The sequence below is a fragment of the Lathyrus oleraceus genome, chromosome 1 (assembly GCF_024323335.1).
Source record: "Lathyrus oleraceus cultivar Zhongwan6 chromosome 1, CAAS_Psat_ZW6_1.0, whole genome shotgun sequence".
Lineage (NCBI taxonomy): Eukaryota > Viridiplantae > Streptophyta > Magnoliopsida > Fabales > Fabaceae > Lathyrus > Lathyrus oleraceus.
In genome coordinates this window covers 453505679-453521432 of record NC_066579.1, presented here as the reverse complement: position 1 = coordinate 453521432, position 15754 = coordinate 453505679, and the positions used below count along the sequence as shown (strand labels likewise).

General features: G+C 29.1%; 1 protein-coding gene across 3 annotated transcripts in view; it reads left to right on the top strand.

Annotated features, from left to right (window-relative positions):
• The first annotated feature begins 5360 nt into the window (after positions 1-5360).
• The window catches only part of LOC127083878 (MADS-box transcription factor 23), a 105001-nt gene continuing 94607 nt past the window's right edge, over positions 5361-15754 (top strand). The window contains exons 1-7 of one of the 3 annotated variants that reach the window (XM_051024252.1): positions 5361-5500; positions 5674-5855; positions 14726-14804; positions 14945-15006; positions 15157-15256; positions 15346-15387; positions 15465-15548. In XM_051024252.1, the coding sequence (XP_050880209.1) occupies positions 5674-5855; positions 14726-14804; positions 14945-15006; positions 15157-15256; positions 15346-15387; positions 15465-15548 (549 nt within the window). In that variant the 5' untranslated portion in view covers positions 5361-5500. The remainder of the gene's footprint in view (positions 5501-5673; positions 5856-14725; positions 14805-14944; positions 15007-15156; positions 15257-15345; positions 15388-15464; positions 15549-15754) is intronic. The other 2 variants (XM_051024267.1, XM_051024260.1) reach the window with 2 other exon arrangements.

Below are 15754 nucleotides of genomic sequence, written 5' to 3'. Positions count from 1 at the left end.
TTGAGGTTCATTTGTGAAATTTTATTCTCAGAAGGAGAAATGTTGAACCAGATGTTTGGGACAACGTGAATAATTGGTTTATGATAGATAAGAGATTCTTGGGATATATGTGATAGATGATGTCTGGGACATTGCATACCATAATAAAAAGCAGTTCAAAATACCAAGAGAAAAGATTTTAGCTTATAAAAGACGATGAAGCAGAAAAGCAATGAAGAGCACAAATAATTGGTAACCTTGTTTATTATAATTGCACTAACATTCGTCTGTTGACAAAGACTAGATGTTGCAACACATCCTTATATACCACATATGCACTAACATCTGTCTATTGAGATATACCAGCTGTTGCAACACACATGTTACACCAAAACATCCAAAATAACTCTCTTCATATAAGCCTTTTTTGTAGAGTAATATTGGAGCAAATCTTCCTTCACGGTACATCCAATCAATTCTTCTTTGACTGAAACAAATCAAAATCTTTTCAAGTTGATTTTGGATTAACACGACAAATTTTTCCCTAAAAGCAGACCTCTGCATCTTTTGAAGAAGTCAACACCACAACTCTTTTGAAGGACATTTGAAGATAGTCAGAGCCCAAACCTTAAGCCTATTGCTTAACTAGTTATGTCAAGAACATTAGCTGTATAACACTTGTTTAATTGATTCTATCAATCATTCTCTCTAAAATGCTCTTGCTTAGCTGGTTTGTCAAGCACTTTAGTTGAACAACTCTTCTTAGCAACAAACACCATCACACTCAGATGATGGAATACAAGTTAGAACATCTTGTTCCTCATGTTGCCAAAAATACATCTTACTATTATATTATTTTACCAAATACAATCAAACAAAAGGAAATATAGTTTGGTTTGATAACTTTAAAAAGAACCATTTAAGTCCCTCAATTGTTAAATATGTACCAAGTTGATACTTTTTATTTCATTTCCCTCAAATAGTATACAATTGTGTGTGTGGCATCCTTGTCAACATCATATGGAGTCCTTATAAGCATCAATGGTTCTTATTAATCATCATATTCCTCTTTGTGGAAACCAAACATTAAATTATGTCACCATAATTTTTTAAACCGCTTGCATCTCTATCTTCTCCCAATTCGAAACCTTGTGAATTCATCATCTTCTCCCAATTCAAAAACTTGCGTTCATCCCTTCTTCTATTCTAAAACCAAAATCAAGGAATAATAACTATTTTTTTGCATATTCTTTTGCCATTATAAAATTGTCTTCTAATGATGAAGATACTAGTTATATTTATAATTTGAAGGTTTATTCCACCTCAAAACAGCTATGGATACCTAATTGTTGGTATTGAGATTTCTTTATGCTTTGAAAAGGGCTACCACATTTGTGAATTTTACAAAACTATTTTGTGTATGTCCATTCTATATAGTACGTGTTTTATTTTGTTAATTTCAGTACTCATTAGTTTAATTATTGAAAAATTTCTAATTGAAAGGGATTTTCAAATTAGGTCTACTAGATGTAATTATTGTGAAATTCTACCAGGGTTCACTCAATTTGAGAGTGACTTTTTTGATTGGTTTGATGATATAGTGGAACATGAGAAGGATGTATTTATCATGAAGAAAATAAGGATATTGAAGTTCTTAACAAAATCCAAGGAAGAACAAGGGTAAAAATTGGTAAAGCATGAAGAAAAAATTGAAGCGACAAAACATGTCATGGAAGAATAAAATCACTTTATTGTTGCATAAGACCAAGAGATAACGAGTTAATGAATCTTATTTAATGGATATTGTTAAAGGTCAAGTTAATGATTTTTTTTTTGTATTTTTATTAATGAATGTTCTTCCTTTGAATCTATAATATAAGAAAATATGATGTTGTGGAAAATCCTCTTATACCCTACCCTCTTATTCTACAATCTCATCAAATTGAGGGAGTTTTTTTTGTCAAAATATTACTTTTTCCAACCGATGATGTCAATTTGTTCTATTTCAACTACATGTTTATTTAATTAGGCCATGGTTTGCTAGGTGTAGTTCATTTGATGATGTCATATGCTTCTATTTGGTTCCAAACCAACCTATCCAATTCAACTTTTTCTCTTTTCTCCTCACCCAATGTCATCCCCAATTCAAAATTAATATATTATTTTCTCTCATTTATCACTTTTCACTTCCCTCTTCTCTCACTTCTCTCTCTTCCTCAATCATCTTTTTCTGCGGTCTTCATCTACCACTTTTCTCTACCTCTTCCCTCTTTCTAAATCAAAGTGTCATTTACTCTATTTTAGTGTCTTATCTCTAGCACATATAAATCTCTCTCTCTCTCTCTCTCTCTCTCTCTCTCTCTCTCTCTTCTTCCAACTTCTTCTTTGAAATAAATATCACTCTCGTCTCTTGCAAACAACATCAGATTCAACAAATTAAAAGAGAAAATAGTGATAATAATGATACAAATTTTTGGTCTTATAAACTGTCATCAGATTCAATAAATCAGAAGAACTTATGAAGAAATTTACCAAGAGGATCTTATCAAACTTTTGGAATCTGAACTCAAAGGAGACTTTGAGATAATTTTATTTATCAAAGTTTATTTTGTGAACTATTTTTTAAATGTATTAATGAATTTTAAAATGTGGTTTAACTTTATGATCAGAGAGATATGTATTTCATATGCAACTGTTTGTGTTTGTCGGGTGATAATCTTGTAGAAGTCCTTTGGACTTATGAGATCTCATATTGGCATGTATGCGTCAAGTGGTGGAAACATGATATATGGATACAAGGATACATTGATAGAGATGAGTTACTTTTTTGTTGGATTTCTTTGACATATTTCGCAACAGAAGAAGGTGAGATTGTTTTGAGAGTGCTTCGTCAAGGCACTGTTCTTGAGGTTTTACGTGTTCATATCTCATTTATGTATTCTTCTTTGTGGCTGCTGGTACCTTACATTAATCTTACTCTCATGTGTGATTAATGGAGATCTTCTTTGTCCATCCTTATTTATGTATTCTTCTTTTCTTGCTTTATTGATTTTTTTCTTATCATTTTCACCATCTACTTTTTAAATATTTTTTATATATTTTTATTTTCCATTCTAAGTTTGTTATTTGGTTTTTGTTACCGCTAATCATCAACTTTTTTGATTAAAAATTATTTAAATATTACAGAAATGGAGGAGTATAAAGAATCTGGTGTCGAGAATGTTGAGATATATTAAAACTTATTTATATGAATAAATTGTCACATATTAAAATTTATTGAATATTTTTTATCTTTAATTTAATTTAGTTTTGGTTTAAATTTAGGAAAATTAATCTATATCCAAAGGGAACACTATAGACAACTATTAGCAGCAAACATAAAGCTTGGTATCGAATATAGGAAATGAAACTTTTACTATATAAAGTATCAAATCCAACAATCATTCTCACAAATGTAGTGAGATTACACCGAGTAATACCTACCCTCAAATAGACTCTGCAACATGCATTTTAATAAAACAAAATAATTATTAATTTCCATTTTGGAAAAGCAGACGAAATATAAAAGGCACTCTTTAATTAATGAATGGTCCTTTATTTTACAATATTTATTATATTCCCCCAAATTGAAAAGGACAAGATTGCCAACAGTGAAATATAAAAAACAAAGAGAAGAACCGTTTTTGACGCAAACCTTAAAACTGGAAAAAAATAGCGCCCTCGGTTTTAGGAACTCCACGTGTCATTTCCCCATACGTCATACTTTTCACTACTTTCAGGGTCCCATGATTCCTGGATTCCGATGTTGTCATAATATAAACTATTTCACGCGCATTCTTGTCCCGTTTTCACTACTCTCCCTGTCAATTCGAAACGTACATGTTTTAATTAATGCAATGAGTAAGTGTAAAGCACGCGCTTCTCTCATGTAGTTGGTTCAGATAAACCAGACAGAGCGAAACCTTAAAACCACTCATCTTGGAAAACCACTTTTAAGGTTTGCATCAGAAATACTAACCCACTTTAGCTGTATACAAACATATAAAAAATTTAAAAAATATTCTTTAATAGTTTTAGTATAATAATAAATTAAAACAGCAATTAAAATTTGTTTAGTAGATAACATTGATTGATAAGTTTATAATAGTTTATAGTCGATGGTTGGATCGAAGATAATTAATAAGTTAATTGAAATGTTTGGTAACGATTCAATTAACTTATAGTATAAAATTATATAAAAAATATTTAATACATATTTATTTTATTTTAAATTAAAATAAATTATAAATGAGGTTTTTGTTAAAATAATAAGGATAAAAATGGAAGAAAATATGATAAGTTATAAATTATAAATTAAAATGCTATTTAAAATAGCAGCTGAAAAATAAACTATAAACTAGTAAAATAAATTTTAAGCTCGTGATAAAAAAAACGGTTACTAAGTCGATCTAAATTGTCATATGAGTTTATAAACTATCAATTTTATACTATAAGTTCGAGATTATGACTTACCAAACAAAGTCTAAGTAGTTTTATCTACTGAGTTGAATTCGGATTTTAATTATTTAATTTTTTAAATCAAAATATAACTTAAAAATGAAAAGATAAATATATAAATACAAAGTATTCAAAAAAGATAAATATATAAATAAAAAAGTATTCAAAACTAGTTAGTTTATGATCATACAGTAATATTAAGACACTCTATCCGTTTTAAAATGAATGTCGTTTAAATTTTTGTAAAAAAAATAAAAAATATAATAATATTATAATAAAAGATTACTTTTTTATTAAATTAACTTCATAAGTGTATTAAAAATAATATGTATAATAATAACTAAAAAATATATGAAAAAATAATAATTATTTTCTAAATTGAAAAATAAGAATGACATTAATTTTAAAGAGTTTAATTGAAATACATTGACAGTTTAAAATGATTTTACACCGTCAGTTAATCATAGACGTCGGATATTAAAAGAAGTTTGACTTTTATTTTAAAAATCTATAAAGTAATACAAACGGATGATGGTGATAAATCGACGGTGTAAAACTTTTTACACTGACAGTGTATAGTAATTAATCTCAATTTTAAAATATATTTTATTTATTAATACGATAATTATTTTGAAAAGGAAAGAATAGTTGACGATATAATTTTAAAAAAATCAGAAACTATTGTTAAAGTCGTCTATTTATGAGGTACATCCCTCTTAGCAGAAAAATAGATCACTTAGAATAAAAATATATTGTAAAAATATTTTGTTATATATCTGGTGAGAAAACAAAAACACTTATTGCCTCTTTTTTTAATTGGATTCCTATAAATAGAAAAAGATGAAAATTATATAAATATGGTAGTGACTTTTGTCTTAAAGCTCCTTAGTCTTTCCATATAAAGAATAAAATTGCATCACATACCTCTTTCTACAAATCTATACCAACATCTGAAAACGGTTTTCTCAACCTTCTTCATCTTCTTCTTCCTTTCTTCCTTACTACTCACTCCTTTCATTTTCAAGTAAGTCACTCTTTCTTTATATTTTTACAGTTATTTTCAATTTATTTGATTTAAAAATCATTTAATAGGATGAAGTTACCATATTAGTAAAAAAAAAATCTCAAGTTTAGAGCATAGTTCTCTGATCTAGTAGGTAAAAGAAACCCTAATCCATATTTTTTGAAAAAATTAAGATGGGAAGAGGAAAGATTGCGATTCGAAGGATTGATAACTCAACGAGCAGGCAAGTAACTTTTTCGAAAAGAAGAAATGGATTGTTGAAGAAAGCCAAAGAATTGTCCATTCTCTGTGATGCTGAAGTTGGATTGATTGTTTTCTCAAGCACTGGAAGGCTCTATGATTATTCAAGCACTAGGTATTCATTATTTCTAATTACTATTTTGCTTTTTGATTAGTGATCTGAAATCTCAGTTTTTTTATTTACTGGAGAAAAAAGAAAAATATATATAATTTATAAAATGGAAAATTAAATAAAATAACTATATATGTTTGTTGCGATTATTCTGTTGCATTATTAGGAGCTTTTTATGGCATTAATATATTTGTTATGATCATATAATAAAACATATATATGGTTTTTATCATGATCTGCACCTTAACTTATATTGTACGATAAATATTATATATATGTATGTATCTATAGGTTAAGGTAATGAATTATAGTTTGAGAATCTATTTTCTGCACTGAACACTATCATCAGAAAGCAGGTGCATTCCTTTTCTTTTGAAATTTTCAAAGCAATGGTTAATATTATTATGAAGTAAACCTGTAAAATCTTGTAGTAGAATAATAAAACTTTTAGTATATGTTTTTTTTTCATCTACGCATGCATTGTCACTAATATGAAAAGTACAAGATCTACAAATTAAATATGCACTAACAGAAAGATGAGGAAATGATAGATTTAGAATGTCAGAAATTTGGTATGATTGCTATTGCTCATATTACCCTAATCTTTGCTAGTTAAATTTAGGGGTATATAAATATGTATATGTATATTGATTATGGAGGTAGCTAGATATGAATATGAGTAATTACATGTTTAACCTGATATTGAAGATGAATAATCACATGTGATACAGTGCAATAAACCAGGAAACTAACTCCTTTTGGAAGTTCATATCATTCTATAATCAATATTTAAAAGTAAACACAAATGTGTTCATAGATAACTCTTCTAAAAAGTATTTAAATGTGAGTCTTTAGGTACAATTATAAGATGACAATTCTCACTTAAAAGAGGATAAAAGATCATTATCCTCCATTGGACTTCATTATATTTGTCGACTTTGTCGACTTCAATTGTTACTTTCTAGGCATTGGAGAAAACATTAGTTGAATAGAGTTATTGTCTCTTTGATGGGAAAAACGGTTGATACCATAAACCTTGTAGAGTACAAGCATAGAGCATAATAAAAACATTGAATAGGGTCATTCATCATTCCAATATCGAATTTTTCGAAGATCTAGAGTGTTTCTGTAAGTCTAAATTAGAGCTGTCAAAATAGACTATTCAATTCTAAACAAAACAATTATGACGGACTACGAACTTTATATGATCAGGCAAAAAAAAATCTTATTATAATATGAAATCAAGATATATTATTCGAACTCGATCATAGACAGAATTGTGGACTATCTCGTCCTAAACAAATCATCTCTTTATTATTTATTTATTGAAAATAAAATAAAAATTATCATAATATTTTTAATATAAAATGTTTTTATGTACTATGATATTTTAAAACATATTATAACATGTTTTAAGTGAATATGTGTCTAAAATTATTCAAAATAATACATAAATATTCAATATAAAATAAGATAATAAAATATTAATTTGATTATATTAATGTGTAATATTAATATAAAAATATTGAGTTTAATAGTATAGATAAATTTCATGGAAGTAAGACAACTTATAAGACAACTTATTGTGTGTTTTTTTTGAAATAACTAAATTAGTATATTTTTTAGAATCTGTTGCTATATGGGCGAATTGTCTATCAGCGGTTTATATGGGCTATAACGTATTTAGGGTTGGGTTAAAAACTTCTTATAAAATTTAAGTTGTAATTTAAAGGCCTAAATCCTATGTTTTATTAGACATTATAAATTGGTTCATATGGATTAATCCATTATGACGAATCTGGTCTCAATACTTTGATCTGCTTTTTGATTTTGATTTGGCATGTGATGATTTGGATTACATGGAGGTCTTATAATAATAATATTTTTTTATAATAAGAGCTCGTCTATTTATTACGGTATCCGAAACATCAGGTCTCTTTCTTGGAATTGAGTTCATTCTCATTTTCTAAACTTTTCTCTCTTTTTCTTGGGTTGGGGAGCATGACCTTCTCAAGTATTTAGGTGTATATGGATGTGTTGGATGAGAAAATGCCTCTCTTATGATTTTGGATGTCTTTGTAGCCTTTCCTCGTATTGATGTTTTGTTGGGAGTAGCAAGTTCACGATTGTGGTTGATCTTCCTGTGATGGCAGGTTGTTTTTGTGTTTTTTTGGTTATGTTCTACCGTTGGTTTTTCTGTTTTCGCGTAGCTTCTATTATTTTTTGTTTTTATTATTATAGATATTCCACATTTTATTTTCTACATGTCCAAACACTTAAGCCTAATTTCACGTCTTTTTTACTATACCTATTACCCCAACTCTCATTTGTAACGTTGTCATTTTTAGTCTTATCTCATTTATCTTACCACATATCCAAAACAATATGTTCCTCTCTCAAATTCCAACTAAGATTATATTCTTTGCATAAATAACACATCTCAGTGCTAGCTTTGAGATGTGTTTCATAAGTACATCTAAAACAAAATTGTAAATGTAAAACTTTAGGGTTCAATCTTGGTGGAATCCTATTATTATGGAAATGTTTGACATGTCTACGTCATGTATCCTCACACTTGTCGAGACACCCTCGTACAAATTATAGATAGTTCAAATATTGGTAATCATAACCATTTTATTCATCATAGATTTTCCACTATTTTTTCTAGGAACTCTATCATATGACTTCTCTAAATCAATAAAAACAAAGTGATGGTTTTTTTGATCCATCTGATACCGTTCAATCCCTTCCATGTCCAACTTATTAGGTATTAAACCAAATTGATTATCAATAATAATTATGTTTTCATAGTCTCAATTAGATACCAAAAAAGAAAACTTGTTATTGATACTCGACACATTTGTTGTACACCTACGTCTGAGAGATGACTTAGTTTGAAATCTCTACTCACTCTTAATAAAGTTGCCAACCTCAAACGGGGTTGGAATATATTTTCTTTGAAAAATAGTTGGTATTATCTTCTTCTATCTATCGTGTTGAGGAATAATATAGTCATTAATCACCACATATTCTCCTCTTGGAATGACTTAAAGGGTCATCATAGAACTATATGGATCATTCTAGTTTGATCATTTTCAATAGTACTATCATAAAATTTTGGCTGGATAGCTGGTGTGGCGTGCATTTGGCTCATGTTTTCAACATTTCTACATGCAAGATTGATTTTATCACCTTTAAAAAGAATTATTTTCTCTCTAATTATGCTTGGTTTGTACCTCGGAATCTTCTATTGGCTTACCCTAACATGTTGCACAAGGTAAATTCTTGCATGCTTCCCTTGAATAAGTCATCACATGTTGTGCCTTGGAACAAAATTCATACGAACCACACATTATTCCTCCTTATAAATCTTTGTTGGTTTGAAGGATTTTCAATTGTAAAGTTACAAGTGATGATATCCTAGCTTTTAAAGGCCTCCATTTTCCCTCCACGCGTTCCTTGTGCCACAAGGATGTAGAATCCATGCAACACATGTTCTTTAATTATGAGTTTGCTAAAGTATTTGGAAATGAATTACTAAATCATTAGTTACAATCAGATCATTGTCTCTTTATCTGATTGCTTGAACTATATTTTCCACAATTGGTTCCCTCATTGCCATGTGGTGATATCCGCTAGATTCATTCACTCCATTAATTCTATTTGGACAATAAGGAAATACATTAGATTCAAAGGTTATAAAACTCACTATAAAACTGTTATTTCTTCTATTTCATCAAAGATTTTCATGTTTGATAATTCATCAAACTAGCTTTCCAACTCTTCAATGCATGAATTTGATATCCTCATGCATTTCGTTATAAATATTAAGCCTCTTAGACCCATTACCATCTCTGAAGTGTTGTGACAGTCTCCCTTGTAGGGATATATCAAAGTTAACACAGATGGTACTTCCATTGGGGGTCAAATGTTTGTGCTTGTCGGGTTAAACTTAGAAACTCGAGCTCATATCACATTGGTAGTTTCTCTTCTTTTAGTGGTGATTACAATTTTTTACAAGCTGGACTAATTGGAGCCATGGTTGCCACTGAGCTTGTAGTTGAGAGACATTGGAACATGTGTTGGCTAGAGTCTGATTCAAACAAGTTGTGCAAGCTTTCAAAAATCTATCTATTTTTCATTGGCATCTTCAAACTTGTTTGTTAAATTTGTTCATAGAACCTATTCCATTAACTTTTTGGTGACTCACATTCCCAGGGAGGGTAACAAGTGTGTGGATAGCCTAGCTAGTCTTGGTTTGGCTTCTAGAAGTTTCAACTGGTTTTATATAGTGCAACCTTGTTTTAAAGAGGATTTCTTGAAAAACAAGCATGGTTTCCCTAATATTAGAATTTGACATCCTTAAAGGGTTTTAGTGCCCCCCTTGTTCTAGCTTATTTTCCTTTTCCTTTTTTATTAAATTTGGCTTTGTTTTGGTTTAATTTTTTTTTCATTAAATCATTTTCCCATTATTTCATGGTACAATTCATGACTTATAATTTGCACAATTTTTCTTATCTCACTTGTTCTTATAAATCCGAATTAAAGTGTTTATGCTTCACTCATCTCATATTTTTTTGACCTCATAATTTCGTTAAAAAATATGATGAGCCCCTCAATGCCTCTATCTTCAAAAAGTTTCCACACTTTAATAAATATGTTGTTTATCTCAAATACATTTCTTTTATGCAACTTTCAAATGTTTATTTTACCTTGTGCTTTTGAATTTGATTATATAAGTCATATTCTGATGTATAAACAATTGGAGTCTGATAAGATTTTATATCCTTCATTAAATAATTATAATATCATTTATATCATTTTCTTGAACCAAAACTTTACCTTCTTAATCAATGACACCTTTCACTTGATCCATGTCCAATATCTTTCTTTCTTTTTTTCTTACGCGAATCAATATATAGATTTTTCTCCCTCTTTAGTTTTGAAGAATTAGGATAACCTATCAAAATATGTATTTCTTGCTTCACTAACCACCATTTTAGTCACCTTCTTTTATTTCTTATAATTTTCTCAACTTGAAGAATTAGTATAACCTATCAAAATATGTATTTCTTGCTTCACTAACCACCATTTTAGTCACCTTCTTTTATTTCTTATAATTTTCTTATACTTAGATCAAGTTTTAGAACATCCTACTTTGAGTCTAACTTTACTCTAAATTTTTTTGTCCCACCACTAAGATTCTTTACCTCAAGATCCAAAACTTCTTGATTCTATCAATCTTTCTAATCCATTATATCATCTTTCCCTACATATCATTTATGCTTCTTTTTGGAAATCTAAAACCTTCCTTAAAGATATTTTGTTTGAAACACGACTACAGAAAACACATATAATGACGAATACAAAACACATATAATGACGGTTTCACGTCCGTTGTTAGGTAGAGTGTGATTGTATTTATGTTGGTTTCCACAGCAGGCGAGTGGTCATGATTATAAGTTAGGTAGTATGCTACTTATAACAACGGGTAATGAAAACAACCATTGTGAAATAATTTATAGGTCTTGGGGTTCGAATCTCAACAACACCATTCTTGCATTTTAACATTTCACCACAGTTATTTGTTCCAACCGTGATGATATGTATAAGAGTTTATTATAAAATATGAGATTGCTTGTTTTTCCCTGCCCCTCATTAACTATACATAACCATTCAAATAGATTTTTGAGATAATATTCAAAAAAAATTAAATTATTTTTTAAAAACAACTTAAAGAGTCCAATGTTTTTCAAATTGCATGCATCTTGTAATTCATGATTTCTTCATTAACCCATATAATTTGATTCAATCCCAAATTCTTCAAAGTAATGATGATGAATGAATTCATTTATCATCATTGTTTTAAAGAATTTTTGACATTGAATCAAATTCTATGGGCTAAAGAGGAAATCATGAATTACAAGATGCGTGCAATTCATAAAACATTGGATCGTTTAAGTTGTTTTTCAAGATAATTTAATGTTTTGATTATTATCTCAAAAATATATTTAAATGAATACAAGTTCAATGAGGGGTTAGTGAAACAAGCAATTGCATATGATATAACAAATTCACTAACAACATTTATCAACAAAAATATCAATTAATTAACATACATTGAGAGAACTTGATAACTAACCGTTCCTAAAAAATAAAGACAAACTTGTAAAATGAAAGAAGGATGAAATTGAGGAGAAATATGAAAACTTGTGTTAAATTTAAATGGATGTCATTCTAGGTCTATCATACAAGTTTGCATCTTTCACTTAAGTTTCATTGTCTCTTGTAATTTTTTCTTCATAACAACACAAATCAATTGTAATCCAACAAACACCATGTAAAAAATCAGCATGTTAACATAAACTAGTACATTGTAATCCAACAAAAAATTATCAACATACATAACAATAACATCAACATAACAACAACATACACGAATAAGAGAAAACCTGGAAAAAATTTGTCAACAAGAACAACCAATAATAAATCATGTGAAACATAACAAGGTCTCCAATCTTCATGGCTAGTTGTATTCGTGCAGTTCTCAAGGTGTTCATAGTTCTCAAGGTCTTCATCTGATTCAAAATCAGTTGCATCCAAATTCATTAGGTCCTTCACAATAGCCTCTACCTTCCTCATATTTTCAAGGTTAAGATTCTTGAAAAGAATCTTTTTATAGTCTGTTTCACCAGACAGTTCAATAACACTAATTTGATCCCTAACATTTTCAATTTTCTTGGCTTTATTCAACCATAACTCCAGCATATCAATAACCCCCTTTGAAGCCTCAATCTCGTGGACAACTTTGCTTTCGTTATTCATGTCGAGAGAAGGATATGAAATATGAAGAAGAAGAAGAGAATAACATAAAAAAAAACATAAACTCTTGAACAAGAAGAAAATCATGTGAAAAATAACAACAACATACACGAAAACGAGAGAATAAGGAAGAAGAAGAATACCTTCATGTATGAAGAACAAGATTGAGGCTATACTGTAGAATAGAAAAACTAATGACGAAGAAGAATAGAGAAAATGTGTGCTAAGATTTTGCTGTGGGAGATACGACGATACTGTTAATAAACGAGAGATAATTCGCTTATATATGGGTAAACAATTTCACCATGGTCGTATTCAAAAACCGTGATAAAATATAATATCTTTCATAACGGTTGACATTAACAATCGTGGTGATATATATATATATATATATATATATATATATATATATATATATATATATATATATATATATATATATATATATATATATATATATATATATATATATATATATATATATATATATATATATATATATATATATATATATATATATATATATATATATATATATATATATATATATATATATATATATATATATATATATATATATATATATATATATATATATATATATATATATATATATTAAAAACAACACTCATTGTAACGAAAAATAAAAATTGTTGGAGTTGAGATTCGAAATGGAACGTATAATCACGGTTAATTAGTTTGACCGTAATGCAATCTTTTTTCGTAAATATAAAAAATAAAGCGCATCCAAAAATGAGATATTACCTCGATTAATTGTCAGAGCATTGTAATTTAGTGTTATGAAATATCTATTTTGTAATAGTGAAAATACTTTTTTCACCCTTCAAATGTCATAAGTTAATATGTGGAGCCTCTTATTATGACTTATTATCTTCGTTCTTCTCTTAACTTTTACATCTATAACCAAAAATTCAAGATGTCTCCGGGTATGATTTCATATTCCTATCTAATTTTCTGAAAAGATTTTTTTTTTTTGAGAACATATCATTCCACTTTCGTGTGTGATAAAATGATCTTATATTTTTCTAAAGCATGTATTAGCTATAGTAAGATCAAATTTCAACAAATATAGGAATGATTCACCCTATGCACTAACATCCTTGAGGCCATACCCCTCATGCAAGTCCTTAAAACTTCTTGATACATTCTCTCCACATGCCCATTTAGATATCATCATCAGAAAAAATTCATCCTTATGATATATTCTAAAATAAACCTTCTAACACCTCTCAAATTATTACTTTGAGGTGTTATGCTAACCTATCTTAAGGTGCACATTCAATAATAATATCAAAGGTGATTTGTGTCACTACAATTTTCTGAGATATGATATGATCTCGTATCTTTTTTTCATCCATAATATTCTTCATTATTTTATCGTAGAATTTTTCTTCCCGTAACAAATCCACTCAAAAGAAATCCCCTTTAAATTTGAACCACCATCATTCATATCTTAAGCGACATAATAAGAAAAAAAATATAATAATAAAAAACGGAACACTACTGAGAATAAAATTTTGGAGAACAGTCAACCCCCTTAAACTAACATACTTATTTCTCCAAACCCTCCTTCTATGAAAAATGCACTCAAACATAGTCACTTAGGTAGCCAATTCATGTGGATTATCTCTAATTGGTAAGCCATAATACCTAAACACAAACAACACTATTATCTTACAAATGATATTGTTCACATCATCTCGATGAAGGACTTAGCCACATTAATACCTAGTTGACTACTCTTAGTAAAATTAACTTTAAGGTCTAAAACCATTTCAAAACATTGCACCACTTTCTTTACATCTCAAATAATTTTTTCTAATGCCTCCGTAATCATAAGTGTATAGTCGACATATTGAGAATTTGAAACTACTAATTTTGATGAGCCAATTGGTAACCCCTCAAATAATTCAATTGACTTTGTTATTTCCAAAGCCCAACACAAACCCTTCACTGTAAATAAGAAAATGGATTGAGTAACATTGGAAAACCCTTCACTGTAAAACCCTTAACTTTGTACATTATGGCAGCATGAAAGGTGTTATCGAGCGCTATAACAAACAGAAAGAAGAACAGCATCAGCTAATGAATCCTGCTTCAGAAGTCAAGGTAATTATTGCTATACTATTCATCTTGTTTGTAATGTCGTTGTTCTTTGAATTCTCTACATTACAGCTGTTGCATTTTAAATAATTTTATTTAATGATAACTGTTTAAACATATTTGATATCTATGTTTCTGCATGCTAGTTTTGGCGGACAGAAGCAGCTGGACTAAGACAACAACTGCAGTACCTGCAAGAAAGTCATAGGTAAATTAAATGAGCACATTAATAGAACCTAACAGGTTAATCATAACGTTTTTGGTAAAAGAAAATATTGATTTTACGAATTTCTGTTATAAGTAAACCAACCAATTTCATATGAAAATGTAAATTGTATGTTCTTTCGAATAAAAGCAGGCAATTGATGGGTGAAGGACTTTCTGGCTTGGGTATCAAAGAACTACAAAATCTGGAAAATCAACTGGAGATTAGTCTGAAGGGTGTTCGAATGAAAAAGGTATGTCGGGTCAATTCAAATCTCATCCAATCAGTTTTAAGCTTTTTTACGCCAAATTACTGACTGCTGCAATGCTGTCTATTTTGCAGGATCATATTTTGACTAATGAGATTAAAGAATTACACCAAAAGGTACCAGGAGGTTTATGGTTTCCTTGCTGTATTTGATGAGCCTTTCTCGCAGATTTCTGAACAATTTGCCATTGTAGGGAACTCTTGTCCATCAAGAAAATGTAGAACTCCATAAAAAGATGGATTTCATCCAGAAAGAAAATGCAGAGCTACAGAAGAAGGTATATATGAATATAAAAAAAAACACAACAATTTAATAATATTTTAATCATTTTGTCATGCATACACATCTCGAACACTGGACACACGCCATATCAGGGGAAACTTAGTTTTCATTAGGCTTCGAATTTTCTTGCGGTAAAACTAATACTGAAGATATTCAAGAGCACTTGATTGAGATGAGATAATATGCTGAATTCAAATCCAG